Source organism: Corapipo altera, unplaced genomic scaffold, assembly GCF_003945725.1.
Source record: "Corapipo altera isolate COAL_440 unplaced genomic scaffold, ASM394572v1 69, whole genome shotgun sequence".
In the NCBI taxonomy this organism is placed as follows: Eukaryota; Metazoa; Chordata; class Aves; order Passeriformes; family Pipridae; genus Corapipo; species Corapipo altera.
Window position 1 is genome coordinate 1,967,622 of NW_020884908.1, and position 23,897 is coordinate 1,991,518.

At 44.5% G+C, this 23,897-nt stretch overlaps 1 protein-coding gene across 11 annotated transcripts in view; it reads right to left on the reverse strand.

The window, feature by feature from the left end:
• SEC31A (SEC31 homolog A, COPII coat complex component) overlaps positions 1-23,705 on the reverse strand; it is a 41,438-nt gene extending 17,733 nt beyond the window's left edge. For 6 of the 11 annotated variants that reach the window (XM_027652776.1, XM_027652772.1, XM_027652769.1 and 3 more), the window contains exons 1-19: positions 23,528-23,647; positions 23,004-23,086; positions 22,353-22,476; positions 19,872-20,070; positions 18,494-18,589; positions 17,052-17,192; positions 15,620-15,762; positions 14,891-14,990; positions 13,443-13,604; positions 13,106-13,258; positions 11,449-11,688; positions 10,801-10,875; positions 8,794-8,844; positions 7,934-8,011; positions 5,736-5,811; positions 4,925-5,103; positions 3,191-3,317; positions 2,068-2,213; positions 161-334 (exon numbers count right to left, since the gene is read on the reverse strand). In XM_027652776.1, the coding sequence (XP_027508577.1) occupies positions 161-334; positions 2,068-2,213; positions 3,191-3,317; positions 4,925-5,103; positions 5,736-5,811; positions 7,934-8,011; positions 8,794-8,844; positions 10,801-10,875; positions 11,449-11,688; positions 13,106-13,258; positions 13,443-13,604; positions 14,891-14,990; positions 15,620-15,762; positions 17,052-17,192; positions 18,494-18,589; positions 19,872-20,070; positions 22,353-22,476; positions 23,004-23,082 (2,343 nt within the window). In that variant the 5' untranslated portion in view covers positions 23,083-23,086; positions 23,528-23,647. Of the gene's footprint in view, positions 1-160; positions 335-2,067; positions 2,214-3,190; positions 3,318-4,924; positions 5,104-5,735; positions 5,812-7,933; positions 8,012-8,793; positions 8,845-10,800; positions 10,876-11,448; positions 11,689-13,105; positions 13,259-13,442; positions 13,605-14,890; positions 14,991-15,619; positions 15,763-17,051; positions 17,193-18,493; positions 18,590-19,871; positions 20,071-22,352; positions 22,477-23,003; positions 23,087-23,527 lie in introns of all 11 variants that reach the window. The other 5 variants (XM_027652777.1, XM_027652775.1, XM_027652774.1 and 2 more) reach the window with 2 other exon arrangements.
• Between the last annotated feature and the right edge of the window lie 192 nt (positions 23,706-23,897).

Consider the following 23,897-nt stretch of genomic DNA (forward strand, 5'->3'; position numbering starts at 1 on the left):
CTAAGCAAGGTCAACACAGGGAGAGGGGAAACAGCCTGTCACATCTTGAGGTGCATGTCAAATGGCAGTCCTGATGGCTGACTGCACCGTGCAGAGACCTTTGCTCAAAGTGTACCTGTTCACACAGAGAGAGGGAGTGAAGAGCCTGAAGGCCCCATACCTGGTTGGTGTTCTCAGGGAGGAAGGTCAGAGCTGCAGCCAGGCTTCCCTGAGCAGCCAGGAGGTTGGCATACTGGCTCATCTTATCAGCCAAAAGGGCCCCCACAGCATTAGGGTCCACAGCCTGGGTGAGCTGCACTGCTTTGCGCAGGATTACGACTTTCTCTATTAAGTCCTGAAAGATCAGGAAAAAAAACCACGCACAAGTGAGAACAGCAAAGTGAATGGCTAACTAGAGACAGGCTAATGACTGTCATGGAGGGCTGGTCCTAAGCCTTGGAAAACCCCTCTCACCCAGTGAGAAGTCCAAGCCCAGTGCAGGTTTCCCAGACAACCAGAACTGCACCAAGGCACAGCTTTCCCATCATGTGAGATAACAGAACACCAACCAAGTAGCTTCTAACAGCATAGCCAGCAGAGTTCAAAGCCAAAAGAACTGGTTTTATTAAAAAGGATTTCAGGGCCCTATCAGCACTGAGAATGCCCACCAAGAGTATGCTTTTATAAAATTATCTGGTGACAGCATGAGAGCAAACAGGAAAAATCATGCCTGTCACCAACAACAGTGCTGTGCTGCTGCACATTCATTTATGGTGTTTTAGGAAGTCGGTTCTTAACCATCTTAAAAAGGATCTCCCTTGGGAGAGTTGTCCATTGCTTTCTGGTTGCTATAGCAAAAATACTCCATATCTTGCCTTCCTTGCACATCCCCAAACACCAGAGCTGGCCTTGGTTGGGTTTCCTTCCAGTCCTAAATTACAGGAATGTTTTCTGGTCAGTTTTCTCATGATTTTCTTACTCTCACTACATTTACATTGAGAGATACTACAAATATTAGTTTGACAATATTAACATTCAGTCCCTTTTTAAAATCTTACAGTAGATTTTTTGAGTGTACCACACACAGAATTTCAACCATACATCACTAATAAGGATTGTTTTCTGACTCCTCAATAAAACATTTTTGATTTTCCCAACAAATCAGCACTTCAAAAAAGGAAAAAAAACCCCCACAAATAAATCAAGATAATCAACAGCTTCTCTGAGTTTTCTATGAATTCCACATCAGAGTAAACAAGCAGTTTAATTATAACTCCAATAATATTTTTCAATTTTAGTGTCCAAGAGAGCAAAGCCATGCAATCAAAATGCAAATTCAAACTGAAGGTAAATCTGTATATAAAGCCCTCAAAATCAAGTAATTTTGATAATTCAAAACTGGAGAGAGTTAATGATGCAAAGCAAAACTCATACACTCCAGCTCTTTCAATTATCTACAAGAGATTCACAGCACTGCTAAGTAATGTTACTTTAAGTACTTTCTAACACTGGTCCTTCAAAGGCCCTGAACAGATGGAAGAAACTAAGATTGTACTATAAAATAAATTATTCCACAATTGCTTCATTCCACTCCTGTTCCCCCAAGATATTTGCTATATGCAATGTATTTCACTGCTGGAAATCAAGCCTTGTATGTGCAAACCCCTGGAGAAAACACCAAGGAGAACCTTCCTACAGCTTTCTCTCTAGATTTAACTCTAATCCTTTAGATTTCTTCTCCTGAACATCCAAAAGTAGAAGTGTCCAAGTACTCCCCAGTTGCCAAAGATGCAAGCATTTGAAGACTCTTCTTTACCAAAACACTCAAGCTCTACCATTAGTCTTTAACACAAGAAGTGTTCTAGCACGACTACCCAAAGACCAGGGCAAGCACAAGGGCCACTGTGCTTCACAACTGTGCATTTTCCAGTATCATATTTATGTGCTATGCCATTCCAGAAGGAAAAGGCTTGCATCCTGATGTACATCCAGCTATCAGTCAGAAAGCTCTACACTAGATCGTTTGATTTAAGTGCCAAATGATTGCAGTGTGTTACTTCCAACACCTTTCTTGAAATAATTACCAACCTGAAGGGACAAGGGGCTGCTTCCATCCTGAACTTTGGTCCAACAGGCAACGAGTTTATCCACATTGCCAGCACAAATGTAACAGAGACAAGCTTGTGTCTGCAGAACGCTGTCCCCTTCATTCTCCAGCCTGCTGCCCAGGAGATCTAGATGGAATACAGAGATGCTGGTGAATCACTTTGGTGATCCCTCCCCATCGCTGCTGAAGCTGAGTAAGCCTACAATGGCTGTCATGTCTCAGTGAGAAGGGATATTGCCCCTAGGCTCTGCTGGTAAGGACACACTCTGGTGTCTAGCACAGATTATCTCATGGGAGTCCAGGGCACTTCAGAGGCAGTCATGGCAGTAAGAACCTGTCAAATGACTGCAAACATGAGACACAGTAGAGGGGACAGTCCATCTTCTGACATGATAAAGGACAAGAGGCCAGGGTTCAATTCTCCCCTCCACCACCAACTTGCGCAGTCCCTAATTTCAGGAGTGTGACCCCAGTGTGCAACCAGCCAAGGAGCTGTGAGCAAAGCCATGGAACTGCTCTGGGTTGACACTTGCTGAAGGCAGTCGTACACCTCCCCAGACACCGTGGCTGAGGGACACAGGGGTGTCAGGTTCACAGCTACTGGCAATATAACTTCCCTGTGGGTTAAACCCAGTCAGCTGTCTGTCACACAGCACACAAGAGCAGGCATGCTCACTGCCTCGGTAAGAGGACTCCTTCCGGCAGTCAAAATTGATCTTGGGAAAGAAGAGTGAAGTGCTTCCTTGAAACATTTCTACTTGTACCCCATGCACAAACACCCCAAGACTGGTCCTTTGGCTGAGACACCCATCAGATCAACCCCCCCAGTGGTACAAGACCAGCAGTTGTGCACTACACAGGCAATACCAGGACACAGCTGCTCACGAGGCTTTGAGTTCTGTGCCCAGAAAGTCAGGGAAGGCACTGGTAAAATAGCACCCCAGAGGTTCCTCTCCTCCTCTGCAACAGGACTTAGGAACTATATGACCCATGAAAGAAGCTAGAGAGGTATTACAGCAGTATAGGGGAAGGAAAACAATGCTGGCGAAGCGTAGTTTTGCTGTAAGTAGAATAAATGACATCCAGCCTGTAAAGTGTGCTTACCACAAAGGGCTGCAAATTCATCTGGCCTGGCATAAGTGAGCACAGCAGCCAAAGCCTCTCTCCAGTTCTGCAGATCACAAGACTGCACAATCTCTTTCCAGTTCTTCGTTACCACTGCAGTGATGAGCTAGACCAGAAGGAGAGAGACTACAGTTAACATCTTGGTAGGATTTCCTTTGTATAACCTACAGTATGATTTGTATCTGTTCAAGTGCACTCATCCCCACTCTATCCGGGGTCACAATAGATACTGCATTGCAGCTGAACAACAATACATTTTACTTCAAAAGGAATACAGTGAAAAATCAAAACGAGCTCAGATAACAAACAGGACAATTATTCTTGCTACAAAACGTGCAAGAAAAGAATACACAAATCTCCACAAGTTGTGATTGCTGAAAATGAGTTTCAGCAATTTTTGCAGAGAAAGATAACATACTAAGTATTTAGCTGAAAGTCTTCTACACAATGCCTAGGAAGGGGTATGGATTTTGTTTGTCAAATTGTTTCATTTGGCTCTTGGCCTGAGGCTGACCTGAGGCCAAGTTGAAAAGGCTGTGTAAAGGAAGCAGCAAAGTGGCAGCAGCATCAACCTGAGCTGGCTGTAGTGTCCCTATCCTTCACCTACACACAGGTTGTCTGTCCATAAGCCTTCAGAAAAAAAATTCCAGTTTCTTTCTTCTCAAACTCTGCCTCCAGTTATTTTACTTGGGACAAAAGACAGACTTGGCAGCTGAGCTGCTCTTCAGTGAACAAAGCCCTTGTCATACCAAGATTTCAAGCTCAGAAACTTCTGAACAAGGAATAAGTGTGCAGTTTGGGACCAGAAAAAAACCCCACACCTAAACAACAAATGCAAGATCCTAACTACAAGGTCAACACTTGCTTGTTAGCACAGGCACAGATAACTGGTCAGCTCTCCAATCCTTTCCCCAAAGGATTAACTGCAGTGAAGAAGAAGAAATTCTTCCTTTCTCTGATTAGGCCAGAGGGAGTAGCTGGCGGTAAGGGAAGAAATCCTGCAGAGTCTTAATACTTGAGATTTTCCTCTTTTCATTTGTCCAGTATTAGCAGAGCAGTTTTCTGTGTCCTTTTAAAGCCACTTCTCCTGTTTCATCTTCCTGTTGCTACCTTCTCATGCCAGTAACAAAGAAGAAAAACTTGAACGAGCAACATCAGCAATCCCTAGCCGTGCAAAAAGCTGAAAATAACAATAACCAGCTGGCCATAACACGCTGTCTCCTAGACAAAGGGTGATTGATCTACCCGGGGCATACTTTGCTCTTTTCTGTGCAGGCAGTGAAACGAAGCATCAGCAAAATCTGTTAAGACTGACCACAGGCACAAATCTACATAATGCTGCCTGGCCCGGAGCATGGGTCATGTGTGACTCATAAAAAATGTGACAAAACAACAAACTGAAATGTGCCCTGATTAAGATATTTATCTGTTGGTGAGAACCTATTAGTGTATATGAAACTCAGACACCAGAGAGGAGATAAAGAATACTCTTGTGTACTTATATCCAGATAGTGTGGAAAACTTCCCTTCTTATCAATGCATTAAAAAAGAGCAACGGAAGCTTTTCTGCTCCGAGATCTTAGAGATGATTTGAATACTTATAAACTTCTCCCAGAAATAAACCTAAAAAACGGCAAGAAAAACTTTTAAGGTGAAAAAGGGAGTTGCCAAAGGCATAACGAAGCGTGTTAGCTCTGAAGTGAAAAAACACACCCTGGTAATTTTGCTCTGCATCTTAGCAAAGTACTTTTCCTGCGTCCTGGAGAGCAGCTCTTGTCCGCCTGCGATGGCCAGGATGATGGCGTCAGCCATGCGGTTGTCGTGCAGGCAGAGATCCACCGCGCTCCCGAAGTCACCCGTCAGCAGAGCCTGCGTGATCAAACCGTCCACATCTGCAGCGAGAGAGGGGTGCACTTTCACAGGGTGGCACAGAAGTCACTTAAAGAAGCAACGGTGACTCCGATTCCGACTGTACCACACCGCACAAGGCTGCCTGCAAACCAGCCTGCTTCCAGGCAGTATTCACAGGGATGCTCCAGCCTCAAACACACATGGCCACAGCCACGTCACGGGGGGCACTGTCAAGCATCACTTACCTTGCAGCAGAGCAAGATGCTAGAGGTCTAAATGGCCTCTGAAACAACTACCCTGCATACAGTGCCAGAAAGAGTCAAACTAGACAGGGGTCAGTGGTTTCTGCGTCACTCAAGATCCCCTGGGAGTTTCTGCTAGCACTTCATGCCTCATCAAGCATGTCTTCCTTTATAGCAGAAGTCACCCAGAGCATCTGCTTTTCAGCAATGGGGTACACAAGTGCTGTACACTTCCCTTCCTTCCTTAAAGAAGTTGCATTTTCAAGTGCCTTGAGATTGCTGCAAAACAAGTGTGGTTAGAGGCAAGTCATTACGATCCTTCACAATTTCTGTGCAGAAATGGCCTTCTCACTGGAACATCAGTATTAACATCAGCACTTATAAATATCAGCACATAACATGAAATCAATATCATGGGGGTTTTTTTTTACCTCCACTAACAGAAATGTTAAATGTCGTCTTTGCAGATCCCAAACCTTCAGTTTCTTGTTTATGGTCCTTTGGTGTCTAAGAGAAAAGAAAAGCAGAATTTGTGACATTATGTAAACACTTGGAATATACACACATTTAAAAAAATATGGTTCTTGCATTACAAGTTAGACCTTCAGACTAGCAGTTGCCTCAGAGAACATTAACTTGCATACACACATCCATGCCCATATACACACAATCCCCTCCAAGTAAAACAACAGCCATTACCACAAAGTCAGAAACCTCTCCCTTCCCTCTTCTTTCAACTTCAACCCCTACCAAGAACAGTCTACCATAACACTACCTAGGTTCCACATTGCTCCACTTAGACGTCCAGCTTGTCCTTGAAATACTCTGCACTAGGCACACATCCTAGTCTAATTAAGCAAATTACATGTGAACACATGCCTAATTTTCAACACAGAAGTCCAGCATAGACCAGACTTAAGCACTTTGCACTCAGTACAGGAGTGGCTCAGTGGACAGAAGCTGCTATTTTTTTCTCTAAAACTCACCCAGGATTTAAGATAGAGAGCATTTTGTGCAGTTGGGATTTCAAACAAAACCTTTCAATGATAAAAAAATAACACCAAGAGGGATTTCTCTCTCCATTACCCATTTTCACAGCACAGCTTAAGAAGAGAGCAGAAGTTGCTCTAGTACACGCAGGGGGAGTTCATGAGTCTGCTGAGAACACCCTGCTTGTGAGCTGATCAGTGAAATTGTACTGCAGAGGATGAAGTACACAGCCAACCAAAACCAGGCATTTGGATGGGGAGGCAAGTCACAAACAACCTTCATGTTTGACTCACGAAAAGAGGCAGCATCTGGAAAACGATTTTCCTGTCAGATAACACACAATAAGTGTTTGGTATCAGTCGAGAGCATGTTGTGACTATCACAGGAATAATGTGCCCTTCCAGTTACTTTATGGATGGGACAGCCCACCTCGATGCATCATCAGTGGCTCCAGGGTAGTCTCACAAATATTTACCATCCATGCTGGAAGGCTAGGGTCATGTTTGGCTGTGAATTCTCTCTTAGAGCAAACATTTGTAATGAGACATCTAATATCTTCAGGACTGCATACAGCAAAATCCTTATACAGTCAGATACATGTCTGCCACTGCAGTGCCTAAAGAATTAACAAGCAATCCAGCACCTAACCTAAGGAGAGCACTCTGGTTTTAGTGTCCTTAAGAGGTTGTTTGTTATATGGAGTCAAGTGCACCACTCCAGTCTGCATGAGCCTTAAACTACTGTCCTCATCTTCACTGCAGACAAGCACAGGGAACACAGCTAGTTTTGGGCTAACAGTTCGAATTCTAACCCAAAAGGGAGACTGAGGGAATGGGGGCCAATGAAGTTGGCCTGTTCACACAGCAGTACAGTATTTTCAGTGCTACTGACTTCACAAGGCAGAGGCTGGTCCTCAGTGCTAATTATATACCTGTCCCCATATTTAAAACATAGGGCTGAAAACAATGCTGTTCAAATGGACAAAAATGAACAGTAGCTGTAGGATCCCAAGAGCAGGCATGGCTGACCCCAAACTGCCTGTGATAAATCCATCTGAAGTGCTGCAACAAACACTCCTAAGGCAGCCAGAGCCCTGACACTCGCTGTTCAGGTGCCAGGGGATGGATGGCACTGTGACTTTGGTGGGAGCAATGCAGAGAATGAACATTCTATTTCTCCTCCAGTAGCACAGCTTCATCTCTGCAAAGAGTTATACCCTGAAACGGGGCAGTAATAAGCTGACTGCTTGGTAATAATCAACCAGAGGGAGGAAAGAAGGCAATGAGGAAAGCAAGGGGAAAAAAAAATAAGCATTAGGGTTCTGGTGGCAGATAATTTGTGTTAGGGAAATGTCAGAGCGAAAACGATGGCAGAATAAAGTCCTTGAGTGTGGTGCCAGTTGGATTCTTATAAAACAAGCTTCTACTTCAGTGCCACCAAAATCTATTCACATGATGTCTGAAGCTGATGAGAAAAATCTTGAGGAACTTAACAAGAGACTGCTTTTATCGTTTTAAGTAACTTTTTGTATTCCTGTATAACCTCAGCACTAGGAAAAGCCAACAAAATAAAACACTCTTAATGGTAACAAAGTAAATATAGGGAGGTCAGCAGGGTTAGTCTAGAAGGCAACAGATACCTCTCCCAAGAACTGCTCCTCTGTAGCTCGGCCTTCATCCCCCTCATTTGGCACAGATTCTTCAGATTCTGCAGGAGCCTTCAGCAGAGAGAAGATGCCATGAAAAAAAAGCCAGCAAAAGAGAAAGAAATACTTTGCACTGCAGAGTATAGCCACCTTCCCACCACCAACAGTTAGAACCAGACTGCAGATCACAGAAATGCAGTGGCCATATATGCTTGGCTATCATAAACATAGTAGAGGCCCTGTTTCCTTTGTAATTACACAGCACCTTGTGCTGGTTTCATCTCAGATGCCTGAAAACACGCAACAAAATCTTTCTCCCCCATTAGGCAACTACAGATATCTGAACTGTCTACTGCACAAAAGCAATGCACTCCTGTTGCAGACTTAGGCCACTGCAGTTACAAAAGGCAATGCCTGAACTGTAGTTATTCTTGTAGGAAGTGTTATAGGACCACAATCCCAGTCTTGCTTTTTTTAAAGCCTGGTGAAGGTGCTCTTGAAATCAGCTGTCAGGCAGCAAGACTCTGCCCTACCTCACAGGCAGCACGAAGTGTCACAGTGGGCAAGACACAAGCAGCAAAAAAGGAAAGGTGGAGGGACACCAATGAGACCCTGAATTAAACCCTGTGACTGAGAGTCCTTCACTGGAGAAAGGGGGAACACTCAAGAAGAAAAAAGTAGTTGTTTTTTTTAAATAAGTACCTTCATCCCACTGAATGTAGGAACTTGCCACCTGCTGGATTATTTGTGACTTACTCTGGGACAGCTATCAGGCTAAAAGAAAAGTTATTCTTACTTTGCACATTACCACAGCATTATAAACTAATCACAGAGTTATACACGTGTTTGCTTACCTCTCCCAAAACACTATCTACAAGACATTCTTTATTCAGAGCAGATGTAATCTAGAAAAGAACCAAGATTTAAGTGAGCACCCTTTTATTTTAGAGAGGCAGACCTCTCACTAATTTCTCAGATTGCAAAAGTGGAACATGTAGCTACTATGCTTCCTGCAAAACAGTTAACATGAAACTAAAGCCATTTCCTTTTCCAGGTGATGGATTTACTGCTAATACCCCAGCACCCCAAGCTCTGATGGAAACAATAGCTGCTCTATGCTTTTAAACTTTTAACTGTTAACTCAAGGGCCTCAAACCTCACTAGAGTTGCTGGAAACCACAGTAATAAAAGGAGTATCAGAAGAACATGAAGGACAAAAGCCTCAGTCTGTTCTGGTTAGGGAAAAATGAAGCAGTGACAATCCTTGTGGAGCAGGGAGCCTATCAGGAAACTGTGGTTTCAAGCACATGGTTGAGGGCTAGAATTTTCCATGGTATAAAAGAGTTTTTATACCTTGGAAAAAAAAAGCTTTTACTGCTTTGCAAAGCAAACCATGACTCCAGATTCAACAAGGGCCCTCAAACCCACCAATTTATAATGTATTGAGTTTATATATTAGTTCAGGGAGCCTGGGTTTCCTATTGCTGCTAATGTTATCTACTGCTTTTGGTACTGCAGGCTTTATTTTACCCTTGGATGTTGGTTTGTGCAAAAAGTTGAGCTCAAATTGCTGGAGACAGTTTTCTTTTTCTTTTTTAATCACTGGATTACAATAAAAATGAGAAATCCAATACTTGGTTAGCATGAGAATCACAGGTTTAAAGAAGACACCCCCCCCCATACTCTTAACAGCTTATTCCAAGAAGCTGAAATCTGTGACTCCCTTTTACTTTCCTTATGCTACCAACAATATGAAAAACTAGTTGTGATTTACTGAGTTTATCATCATCTGGCTATCACAAACTTACAGATGAGCTGTCCTGTGTTGTTTCTTGACACTAAAAAACATGGATTCAACTTCAATGTGCAATGCTCTGTTGAGAAACAGCTACATAAAAACATGGCCTTTCAGCTCCTGTCATCTGTTTCTCAAATACTGAAATCATGGGGTAGGCCCAGCATTTCAGGCCACTCAGTTCAGCTAAGCCAATTTTCCCAGTTTCTCCCCATGCACAAGGCATATCAAACCCAGAGCAACAGCAGCAGCAGGCTCTAGTCTCATGAGGCCACTCTGCAAGACCATTACTAAATTTCAACTGGATTTTCTAATTGAGATCTGCTTTTCAAAAGCAGGATTTCCCTTGCTGTGCTTGCCTTGGAGTCATGCACAAAACTTTTGAAGCTGAGGACAGACTGTTAGCAAAAACATGACTTTTTTTTTTTTCCCCCTGTAATCATATTAAGTTTGCCCTAAAGGACATTTAATTTGTATAAGCATAATGACACTTTAATGGAGCCAATCCTTGAAAATAAAACATTTGACAATGAAAATTAATCAAACATTCAAATCCACTGAAACAGAACTGAAGAAATACTAGACAGAGCACTGAAAGCAACAGAGCAAAAAAGGCACAGCAGGTATCTCCCTGTAACACTGTATCTCCCTACAACTGGGAAGAAACATCTTTACAAGTTGTTTCGCAGTAATCCAAATTTTTGTAAAAAAAGAAGGACTATCCCAGGTTTTCCAAGGCAGTTAATGATACCCTGAAAATTGCTTCCATGTTCTTCAACCAGAAAGCTTAAAACCAGATCATATTCCATGATGCTACAGTAGAAGGATGTCAAGTAACACAGTCACGTGAATAGATCGAACCAATAAATGTCAAAGCTTCTTGATGGGTCAGAATTTCACATCAGCATTAGACAGTTGGATGCAGACATGCCTCTGTCTGTTGCCTGCTTTGACATTTCCATGAGTACTTAACCATACGTGGCATTGTCAACCTTTTAGGCTGTGTTCTGCAGATACATTCATAAGTAAAGCTTTTAACAGAAGCACAACTTCCAGGCATATTTACCTTCTTCCTTAGATCATCCTTCCTGTATCCCAAGAGCTCAAGGTATTTAGCACGTGAATCTTCTTCAAAGTTCACCTTTAAAAAAAGTTAAAGAATATATTGCAATTCACAATTCTTCATTTTCTCTCTCACAAGCATTTTACTTGAGCGGCACAAATTGCCCAGTCAGAGCTGGTGGCTGAGTAGACTGAATGTAATAAAGAGAACTGCAAAAGTCTTCAGTGACTTGGGCACCTGAGCAGGTGGGCAAGGCTTCAATCTGGTTGATGCTTATCTGGTTCACTTGGAAACCTCTAAATGCTCATAGTGAGCAGCGAAAAGCCCATCTATAGCTATCCCAAAGCTTTATTCCTTCTCACTAGCTCCCTGTACAGATATGTACTGATGGGGGATGCCAAAAACCACAGGATACCTTTACTCATGCCTTTGCTTCTGCCATGATTTCTCACAAACCCCCTGGCCCTGGGGACCCTCCCTCTCCTGACAGGCCAGCTCCAGTGACATGGCTTATGGGTGCTATTCCCACAGCCTACACCTTTTCATTCCCAGCATCTCTTCTGCTAAAACACCACGATGTGCAGAAGGAACCACTTCCACACCAGCTTTCCAAGTCACTAGGGAATTCCTGAATGGCTGTTATCCCATTACCTTTAGGAAGGCCCATACATTCTTCTCAAAGTCAGCCAGGGCCATATCGATCTTCTTCTGGCAGTAGCTGACAAAGCCCTCGGACTGCACAGCCTCCTGCAGCTGTTTGGAGCGGGCCAGGAACTCCTTCTCTGTGACAACCTGGCTCACGTAGACATGATGGTGCTGCTGCTGCTGCTGCTCCATGCCTGGCTGCTGCTGAGGCTTGGCATTCTCAAATGTAACCAGCTTGCCTCCAAACTGGAATTGAAGCACACAATGTAGCATGTGAAAAATATGAGTATACAGGGGAACACATATGAAAAAGTATGAGCATACACAAATGTATGTACATGATTTTATATAACACATATATGCTTATCACTCAAGAACTGAACACTCCTGACATAAACTCATTGATTTTTTTTTTTCCCCCATCACCCCATATTTCTATGCATGTAAGGAGCTTGCTGGATAAGCAGGTGAACATTTATGAGATTTAGGATTTATGAGCACAGCTATTCCTGTGCCTATTTTCTTTCAGGCAAAAGACTGACCAGCAACAGAGAACTAGAGTTGTGGGTCTGTACAGTGGCCAGCATAAATGGAGTATCCCATGACACTGTAATGCAGTTACCAAAGAAACCCACGTATCATTAAATAAACACTCAAGCATGATGTCTGCCCTGCTCCTGCCAGGCTGTTTACCAGTTAAAAGCCTACTGAGACATGGGCAGTAAGCTGTGAGACAATTTAGAGAGGTAAAATCAACATAGGAAAAAACTAGGAGGGGCTTATAATATTGTTTCATTCTATACCTCAAAGTGAATTTACACAGGCCAGTCCAATAATGGACAAAATACGCATTACAAAAAACAAAAGCCTAGCCAGGAAAAAGACTGACAGTTGGCTTCTGGAAAACCAGGATGAATAAGGGAATAGACACATTATAAAATGACACATCAGACAGTGACTAGGCAACATTGCTTCTCTTTGACAGGAGAAAATTGCATTTGATTTGTGCACCAGATTGTGAATAAGCAGACATACGATGTTGAAAATTCAGAAGTATTTCAGCAAAGAAAGCCATTTCAAGTGAATAGGCTAAAATCTCCAGAAGAAATGGCCTGTGGGTTTAGAAAATAAGCCAAAGGTGGAACCAAAGAGCAGATGATTCCGCTCTCACAAAAAAATCAGGGCCTTCCCATCCCCTCACCTGGCTGCTCTGCAAATCAACCAGCCATGGAGGAAACAAGCCATGTGCTGCTACAGCAACTCCTGCTACTTTGATCAAAGCTGACCCAAGTATTCTCCAGCATATTGACTCACACAGTACCTTCGAACTGCACTCAAATCTCAGATACTTGCCCAGTTTGGTCTCGTTCCCCCTCCCAATGTATATTTGTTTACTCCAAAGCAAGCACTGCACATAAACAAAAGCGAAGCACTAATGCCAAAACAGAAACAAACAAATGTTTCTTTTTCCCAAGCACTTTTGTCAGGCTGGCTTGCTGTCCCAAGTGCCCTGTCTGGAAGCTGCCCCGAGCATCCAAAGAGGGGAAGCTCTCCCAAGGTGGAGCACAACAGTGAACTTCCCTCTTCCCACAGTGTTTAGCAGGTGCCACCTGTATCTCCCTGCCTGCCTGGCCAACCACACCCAGCCTTGTCTCATCCTTACCGAGAACGATGCTCCCATGGGCCGCCGGATCCATTTGGGTGGTTTCTTCAGAGGCAGAACAACACTCTGTGGGGCAGCCTGCTGGGGCAGCTGCAGGGGCGGGAGGGGCTGTCCTGTACCAAAGGGATCAAGGTTCCCAAAGGACGATGAAAGCTTTGATAGCACAAAAAGGGGAAAAAACAGACGAGACATCTCTCCATTAAAATAAACATAAGTGTCTATTTGCACCGAATTGGTGCTCCTGCAATCAGGGCTGCAGACAGCCACTGTAGACTTCCCATGAGCCCATGTTTTGTTCCCCCTCTGCCCCTATTCTTAGCCAAACATTTTTCAACACCTGGTCAACTTGCTTCTGCCTCAAGCCGTCCGTGCTGCCTCCCATGATGGAGTAAACGCTGATCCGCCCGTCGAACGAGGCCGCAGACAGGACAGCAGGGTTCCTGGGACACCACTGGATATCAAAGCACCACTGTGTGTTCGTGGGCAGCTCGTACAGCACCTGGGCAGCAAAACCAAGTGCAACAAATCAGAGCTCTTATGGAGCACCATGTCCAGTAGCAACAATTCTCCTGCCTGCCCTGAGACTTGTCTGCTCTTCTTGCTCCCCAGCAGCTTCCACATCACCACTCACACTAACAGTGGGCAAACCCTGACAACCCCCAAACACCACTGCTTCATTCCCTTCTCCCATTAAATCTTATGTTTAATCCACACAGGACAAATTATGCAGTTTGGGGTATGTTTGTGCTGTCCCCCACCATAAGCTGTGAGCTGCTGACATCCATTCTGGGTTATTCAGAGCTAATTTAGGTATCCCCACACACTACACAGAGAGATGTTCAGGCTCTAAAGTAAGCATTTTCACAGGAAAATTGGAAAAGGTAACACTTGCATTCTGGACAGAGAGTTTCTTGTGCCTTGGAACAGACAAGCCCCTTCCTTACAGCAGACATTTAACCATAAACTAGGAGAAACTCAAAGAATAAAATGCTAAATGCTGACAGCAAAATTTTCTCCCAGGAAAATGTTTTTTATTTTTACTAAAAACACGTAGTATGATTCATCTACACATAAAACCTTCATAATAGCACAAGATCCAGCTCAGATAACTCATCTACCACCCCAGAGCTTTTGCACTTTTGGGCCAATGTTTGAATTCTAGAAACACTTCTCACTACTACTCCAGGATTACTGTCCACTGCAGGCAAGCAGCCCTCCAGCATGCCTGAAGCACTTGTCATAGTCTAGGGACAAACACTCTAGTTGGCTGAAAAGCAGATTTGCATCCCCTTTGAAAGATATCCCCAGGCCCAGAAAGGTGTGTGGCAATGCAGTAGGGTGGTTCTTACTGATCTGCCATTACTGTAGTAAGCTACAAAATGCCTCCTGTCTGGATAAAAGTTCTTACAGAAGGAAAAAGGCAATTGCAACAATGATCCAGCCACACAAGGCCCAAAACAAAAGAGTAGGAAGCATATTTAGAAGTTTAAGAGGAGCCATTTCCATCTCTTACAGTGAACAGGGACTTCACTACTCAGTAGGAGAGAAGCAGCAAAGACAAACATTAATACTGACAATACTAGAAAGGAATCCTGCACCACCAGAATAAGCTCAGAAGACACACAGAGCAAACACAAGAACCCAGTATAGGGAGAAACATCTCACAGAAGCATCATTCCTAGGAATGCAAGCGCAGCAACATGTGCTTTGTATGTGCCACCTCTGAACAGAGATTTTTAATTTTTTATTTTTTTTTTTTTTTTTTAAGTGTTGAGCATACAATACCTCTCCTGTGTTAGGGTTGGAGCAGAGAATTTTAGCATCCTTCCCACAGCTAAGTAGCAGCTCCGGATCTGCCATACTCCAAGCAATGGCCAATATACCCCTGCATGAAAAGTCACAGCCAAAAGAAGTTTTATATAAATGAAAAACAGTGATAAATAAAGCATATTTGTAAGTTGAGTTTCTACATTAGCTCAGCACCTGACCGGCCCACTTATTCCTGGAGGAGAAACTTTCCAATGCTATCAGCACTTTATTTGTTGAAATACATGCTTTCTAGTTTGTGCATGAAAAGTTATAAAGATGCAGACATTGTATCCAAAAATTAAATGCAACAGTCCTGTGGGAGAACCTGGACACCAGTCTAACAAAATGGTTTGTTTGCCTGTATCATTAACAGAGTGTGCAAACCTGTAGGTAAGGTCAGTGACTATCAAGTTTGCCAGCTTCTTTTTATTAGCAGGAGATTCAGGTCAGCAGAACCACTGGCAGCAGTTTTGTTACTGCTGTTCTCACTCCTTAAATCAAGCAGTGCTTTGGGGCAATACAGAAAGTTTCACTCACAACTGAGGAGGGACAAGAATTTAACAAAATCTTCCAAACTCTACCCAAATTCAAGGCATTTAGGGGACTGAGAGGCAGAGAAACTATGCAAGTCCACAGGTGAGGATGTGGTACACAGTCACCAACAGCGCTAATGCCAAGGAGCAGCAGGTTACACAAGACTCATACCTCGTATGACTTTCTAGAACACGAAGCGGTGAGGAGGCAAATCTCAGGTCCCACATCTGAATAACAGGCAGCCTGTCATCCTCTGAGGCCAAAACCATCTGGGTAGCAACATCAGGGTGCCACGCCAAGCCCGAGCAGTGCATCTGCAGGACAACATTGTGCCAAAGCATCAAATAACTAAGCAGCACTAAAGGAAAAAAGAAAACTAGACCAAATTCATCTACGTGTCTGGTAAAACACTGTTGTGAGGGGATTTGCAGCCATGTTTCTGGGCATTATTTCTGACTGCATTCAGATTGGGATATTCTCCTCATTTCTCTGAGTGAGGAGACTTGCAGTTAGTTTCCTGAGGTCCTCTCAAAGAGATGATGTTGTGCTGATTTTTTTCCACAGCCCTACGTTTTAATGTGAGAAAACTGTAAAGCTCACTGTACAAATCTTTTTCTCTACTGGTATTATTGATATCTTTAATAAAAGCTATCATTAGGCAGAGGTTATTGTCATGTGAACATTGTATCAGAGGACTACAACCACATGAAGACAGCCTACTGTGCTGCTGTTATGTTAGGCAACAAATACATAAAGCATGAAGTTATAAAGTTTATCAAAATAAGAGTACAGTGACCAAACAACTACTTCACAAGCACCCTTTTCTCAGTTTCATTTTCAACTCTTGATATATTTTCAGAGTTCGCTAAAGCAACATTCTATTTAAAATAATACAGAATTATAAAAATTATATGATCTCTCCACAAGTTCAACAGGCTCTTTTTTCACATTTACACTGCCTAAGGAACAGGCGTGGTGGCTGCAGCCACACAAGGCAGTGTTCCTGTGACCTGCTCAGTGCTACACTCCTCTGTGGTGCTGTCCATCACAGACCCTGCCCTCTCCCAGCTCAGCTGCAGCCTGCTCCCACATTCAAACCCAGACCAGCAGAAGCACAGATCCCAGCTCCATCACTCAATGTCCTGCCAGGGCTTATCCCACATGGGATGCCAAGAGAGGATGCTCTCTCTGCCTGAGCACCAAGCCATGAGGTCCCCTGCTCTGTGAAACAAAGATGTGCTCACCCAGAGCACATCAGCTGTAGCCTCATCTCTTCAGCACATAAAACATGTCATTTCCGACCAAGTGAATAAAAAAATCTTTCTGTGGTAGCCCCAAACAGATCAGTAAAGGCTTTTTCAAAACTAACTCACCACTCTGATACGACATCTGAGTGCCTCATCTCACTTTAATCTGCATCTGTCTATTTTTATTTGTAATGCTGACAATTCCTCCTTATAAACACGGCCTTATAACAGAAAACTGGGCCAGGCACCAGTATCTATGTCATGTAACAAGGGGTGCTGTGACCTGTTCCCACGTGTCAAGAAGCACCCCACACATCTCTGTCAGCACCTCTGCAGCTGCACGAGAGAAAACTCACCCGGTTATTGTGGTCACTGACTTTGATGATGGGCTCGTTCTTCCTGAGATCCCACACGGTGGCGCGGCCACTGGGGCTGGCAGATGCCAGGATGTGCTGGACTTGCCTGTTCCATGCAATACAGCTGATGTCCTCAAGAGGCTGTTGCACACACAGAACAGCCTGTCACAACCTTTCCAAACTGAAGACTCAAACCCTGCTAGTTTCAGGACTTGATAAATGAGAAATCTGCTCAGAGACCCATCCCACACGCTGCGTGTTCTGGTTTCCTTTGTACACAAGCTGTAGGGTACAACTCCGGAAAAGCCTGGTTTATAACCTGCTAGCAGTTCTCTGCAAAGTTATTTTCTGCTTTACACTATACATTAGTTACTGAAACAAGACTAAGCACAGCTGTCTTCAAGAACAGAAATTACTCCATGGAAGTATATCAGGGTATATAAACTGACTTTTTGTCTTGTTTATTAGGTTTTGACTTCGCAAAAAGAAAAAGTTTGCTTGGAGGAATTCTGTGGAGGTTTTTTATTCCTGCCCCCCAGTGCTTACTTTGCAGACCAAGAATTAAATGCAGTGTTAACCCAGTCCTTTTTGCCCTACTATTTCCAGCTATCATTAAGCATATGGACTAAAAGATGTCCCAGCCTAAAAAAATTACTATTAAACATATAAAAAAAAATATCTTACACAGATCTTTAAGGTGAGCATCCTCCCAAATGCCTACATGTTAATAAATGATTTGAACTAAACAAAGTAGCCAAACCCATAGAGTTTAAATTAAAAATCTTTAAACTGAAGATTACTTCTCATCCTGTTTGCTCACTTTGTTGTCTCCAAATTATCATACAGTACTAAATCCATTTTCCAGTAACCACAAACTTCTTGTGCAATCTTGTAACAGCTACAAAAACCTACATGCATTGAAACAACTTCCTCCCATTCTTCTATTTCCTTCACAAGGCTCATAGCACAGAAGACTTGTTTTTCCCCACAGATCCTCCTTAATGGACACGGGCTAAACACTGGACCTTGAGTATAGCAACTAAACCACACCCTGAGACCCACAAAGACAACTGCAAAACCTACTGCCTCATCATCTGACTTCTCAGTAGCTGCTTTTATCTTCCTCCTATTTTCCTCTGTGTACCTTCATGATCTTCAAATTCATCCATGCAGTGGAAGACTAAGACATGTAATGGTTATGGATATTTGAAGAGTGGTGTAACCTGAGAGACCTTAAGGACTGTAGCTAACCTTGCCAGAAACGTAGCTCACGGCTAATCACAATTAACTACTACCCAAGTTAGGTTTCAACTTGGGTAGTAGTTTCAACCCCACTTGAGACAGGCTTTAAAACTGTAAGTTTCAATGAGCTCTCAATTTAATTGACATACGTATTTTTCACTAGCCTGCTCTGCAGAATTTAATAAATACAAATCAGGTACCTGTGTCTTCACTCCTGGTGTCATTGGTGTAGCAAAGTTGTTCAAGTCCCAGATATAGATTTCAGACTCATTAGCACCAGAGGCCACCAGATTAGTCTGTAAGACGCAGTAACAGACATTAAGAGTATTTTCAGCATCAGCTTTCACAGTCTTAGCTGCTGGGAGGCATCAGATCCACAGGACTCTGTCGACTTGCCCTGTCAGCTCAGGGTATAGCTTTTGGCTCACACAGAGCAGCTTAGGAAAAAAGGCAAGGTTTTTTGAGACTGCAGGTAAGATCGAGTTAATTAAAAAACATCCACACACTACACTAGACTGGCATGCTAAGACCAAGATTCGTGGAGTGCTCCTCCAGTGCACAGTAAACACTCAGGAAGGGGCTGCAGGGGCACAGCCACACGGGCAAGGGGAACACTTGTGGGAAGGGGCAGAGGAGGAAACTGCGCTGAAGCTTTGCACCACAGAGCTTTGCTCCAGACAGAGCGTGGCATTTGTGCCTCTGGTGGACAGCACCCTGCTCACAGTGAGTGCAACCACCCAGGGCACTCCTGCACCTGGGATGCAAAAGTCCAGGCAGGGCGACATGAGCCAAGGGCACCAAGCGCCCTTTGACCACATGTCGTGGCTGATGACAAGCGAGTCCTGAGTTCATAACAGGCAGAAAGGGAAAAGGAGCAACTCGGAGCAGATACAGTGGACACAGGGCAGCCTTGCTGAAAGCAAGAGGGCAGGGACAGAAGTGTTATTTAGGGAACGAATTCAACTCAGTTCTCACACAGTTGGTGGGGACCAGGAAAAACCACACTGTATCTAGAGGGAAGTAAATGCTCATTAGTGATGTGGGAAAGCTTGTTGGTTTTGAGAGCCCTTCTGCTAAAAAGGCCACGTGGCTGTGTTTTGCTGTCTCCTCTTTCTAAGCAACAATACTTAGAAGTCTTGAAGATGGATCCTACCTAATCCCCAGAGATACCCGGAATCTGGTCTCTCCATAAGTATGAGTGAGAGCACATAATTACTTCCTGTGTGAGGAGAACAATACTGGCACAGTGCACAGAAGCTAAAAAAGGAGACTGGATAAAGACACTACAGAAGGCCACCTCTACTTCACACATAAGCTGAGCTAAAAAGACTCCCTGAACTGGCAATGCCAACTGACAAAGGGAAGGAACGAAGCAGACACCTCAAACGCTTTCATACCCCATCCTGAAACACCAGTAACAGGACAGGATTTCCCTACTAAATACAAACAGACACTCAAACACTAAATTTAGCTCACGCTTTTCATGGGAGAGGAAGCAACAGAAACATTTTTAGGTTACAAGTGAAGACAGGCCACTCCTCTATAATGGTATGTTATGAAGAACAGCAGAAAACCAACCTGGAACATGTTGACATCGAGGGCTCTTACTGGTCCCGTGTGCTTGTCTTTCTGGGCAATTATTACTTCGGTGTCTCCGTCTATGATTTTGGCTGGGTCGTACAGGATGACATTTCCATTTTCACCCCCAGCAATCAGGACTCCAGAGACTCTCTCCCCTGAGGTCATGCTGTGTGGGCCCCAGATCAGCTTGTGGTACCTGTAAGGTACAGAGGACCCCACAGTCTACAGTCATCCACCACCAGCTCCCCACAGAAGGATGAATCCCCTTTTTGCTCACCCCAGCTAAAGACACTGCTGCAAACAGACAGAGCAGGCATGTCAGAGAAGAGCACTGCCTGCATTTCTCCTTAAGGATGAGTCTCTGTACTTACAACTCCTTCCTCAGAAAGACATGTCCCATTCTGCTCCTTAACAAGACCCAGGGTCACAACAGGAACAACCAATTACCTGGAAACTGATAACATCTCTAATCTCCTGGCTGCAAAAACAAGTAAGTGCACCCAGCTGAATATGATTTTGAGCTCACCTTTGCAAAACAATAGGAGTACTCAAAGTAAGGACTGTAAGCCCATCCAACTGCAGCCTGGAGAAAAACTTCTGCTATTTGCCAACAGCTTCACATAAGAGGGAAAAAAAAAAAAGGTGGAACTAGAAAAATTCTACATCCCTTCCCATATCTGTGCTTTTGGATGTGCAAGCATTTCATCTGCCACACCAGGGGCTCAGCAAGTGGTTTGCTCACATCACAGACACATCTCTTGGACCACAGTCTATTTTCCAGGCTAAATCACAAGGAACTAAACACATTTTCAGAAATTAGGAATTTCTGCACCACTGTGTCCCTCTGTAAATACCCAAATTTCCTTCATCTCAGTGAACTTGCTACATAAGCAAAACAGCATTCCTGTGCATTTAGCCATGCAAGGAATAAATTTCTTCGAATAAAATGACATAGTTACCCGTCAGCTCTTATGCAAGCAGAAAGCAAACCCACATAGACCAGAAGGTGGCAAGGAGCTACTTTAGCATTCACTGTATTATTATTAATCTCTTTGTTATCTCTGGGAAGTCTTCAAGTAATTTCTTTTAATCACAGCAACTTCAGCAGGATAAAATACATCCTGCAGGAAGCTACACAAAGAGCATATGCTGGGTGAGAAATATTGCAACAGCCAAGTGCTGAGTCTCTTACTGTTCAGATTACAGTGGGGGTTCCCCAAAGAATGATGATACAAAAAGAAATTGGTCTGTGATATCAGACAGTCTCATTCCCTGGGTATGATTTTTATACTTCTGCACCTGACCATGAAAGTTGACGAGAAATGGAGTGACTGACAGGGTTGTCCAGGCACCACCAGCAAGACTGAACAAGACTTCAGATAATCCAAAATGAAGGCAGAAAACAGTAAGAAACAAAAAAGCTGAGTCAACTGTTCAACTACCTTCTTCTTGCTCTTTGCTCTTTCCAAGATAAAGTATGGTTCTACAAGAGCAGTGCAAAACTTTCCTTGGAAAGGATTTATCTTCTGTGGGTCTAATCACCAGGACATTTTCACTTGCTGCAAACCAAAATAAAGCCTGATGTATACACTGCTATCTTATCTTAAATGAAAAGACAAACAAATAACCATCGACCTCCTTTGTAATGGATTTTCTGGGGCAAAGTCAAATTCTTATGTTGCTCATCAAGGGAGGTACTTTCACAGGAGTGCTGCATCCTGGCTATAAGGAGGGTTCTTTGAAATTCAGTAAACAAGTAACAAGCCTCGAAGAATCTCAGTCATAGTTAAAACAAGGTAGAGCAATGAAATTCTAAAAGATCAAATACCTCATCCTGCTCCGAGCAGGTCAGTAGGATATGTTAACATCAGCTTTGCCCACAGTGCAGGGCATTAAACAGACTGTGGATGTTTCACCTACAAGGAGCAGTGGGCACTGGACCAGCTGCCAAAGAGGTGCCACAAGCGCTGCTGAGATGGAAACTGGATGCTCTGATGCTAACAATGTCTCTCTGGATAAGTATACAGTAAGGAACTAAGCATTAAAGTGGAGCTGTACAGTCAAACTTGGCTTCCCAGCTGTGGGAATACATAGGGCATGACCCGATTTAGTTATGTTACAGGAGCCACCCTGAAATGCCTAAACACAAACAGGATGGGGCAATAAGAAAAGGCAGCACTGCATTTTCACAATTTCACATTCTCTTGTGAATCCCAGAGACTCCACATACACACTCAAACCTTCCAGCCAATGTCAGATATTTTAGGTTTATGTCCGAGCATGAGCTGCTTGCAACCCTTTGCAGTCCAAGCTCGCTGCCCTACAACATCAGTGGCACTCGTGTGCCTTCATCTTTCAGCGCTGAACTTCTGCTCCTCTCCTCAACAAATGCAGAACACACCACATGAAGCGACCTTTCCACACATACCACGCACAACAGTTTCACAGATGTTACTTTTCCCTTACAACACTGCCTACCTGTGGGAGGAGGAGAATGTGGCACAGGTCTTCATATCCAGTGAAGGATCTGATAAGTCCAACTCAAATATTTCTAGAGAAGCACTTGTGCTGAAGGTGGCATCCAGCTGCTGAGCTGATGTACCTGCGAGGAAGCATGACTGGCAGTGAGAAAGCCACTGCACAAAGCACTGACTGCAAAAGCAGCACAAGGAGGGACATAAAAGCAACATCCTTGCAAAAAGGACCCCAAGACGGGGTTCTGGTTTTTGTTATTTAGATGCAGTGCTACATAACTCTTCTCCCCATAGTTCACCCTTTGGGTGTTTCTTAACCTGTATCAGCAGGAAAAGCTTTGGGCAAATACCTCTCTCTCCCCGATGATGCACAGAAAATGATCAAAGTTACAAACAAACCACAGGTGACCAGCAGTTAGGATTGCTGTCACCTTCCCCTGGAAGAAGGAGGAGGATGGCTTGCTGTCACTTGCAGAATGCAAAGCATGTTTTCATACTGGCACAACTGGAGAACTCTACTCAAGACACCACAAGCTATACCCTGCTCCAGCCTCCAGGACACAAAGTAACTTCTACAACTTTCAATTAGGACCACCTAATGGCAGCTACTGCACATAGCCAGAGGTTTGTCAGTCCATGCTTCCCAAAAACTCACCTGTGGCCAGGTAAATGGGGTGCTGCTGGGCAGGGCTCCATGCCTGCATGGCAGTACGATCTACCTCCTTCAGCTTCATTTTGCTAAAAAATAAAGACCAAGAAATGTGATGCTTAAACGGAGCATGGTGAGGCTGCACTGCCACGGATTCAGCTGCTGCACCAGGACTTGGCAGGAGCTGCCAGAGGGACTGTTCTCCTAAAGATATCCCACGGACAGGCACCTCAGCCATCCTCTCCACAGCACACCCGGGGGGAGGGGAGGAACAACTCCCTGCCGGCAGAGTAACATCGACACGTAGGGGAAAGCGATGGTTGCTGGACATAACACAGGAAAACGTGGGGCAAACCCTCAACTGCTGCGAAAACCCCTCTTCCAGCAGCACCAAGGGATCCACCACCCTACAGCAGCTCTCTGCCTTGACCCACCAAACAAACCTGCTCCCGAGAACACCCTCCCTGGACGCCCTGCCGCCAAACATCCTCAAGCAGCCCATTTTTGGGTCTTATTTCAGCAGCCCTCACCCTCGGGACTGGCACCCACGCCCCGCTTCCCACAAGAGCCGAAAGGGAAAAGGAGCGGAAAGCCGCGGTTCCCCCCCTGCCCGGCTCACCCCCGCGTCCCCGGCGCTCAGGCGCTCCCGGACCGCTCCAACGTGGCAGCCCCGGCACCGCCCCCCGGCCCACACCGCCTTCCGGGCGCGCCCCGCGCCTTCCGGGCGGCGGCGCCGGGGACGCGCCTTCCCGCGGCGGGAAGCGCCGGGAAGGGCCCGTGGGGTGGTGGGTGGTGGTGATGTGTGTGTGTGTGTAAGGATAGGGATGTGCAGCCGCCTCCTTCCTCGGGGTTGTCCGCCGCGTCTCTCGGGGCAGGCGCAGCCATGGGCCCTGGGGGAGA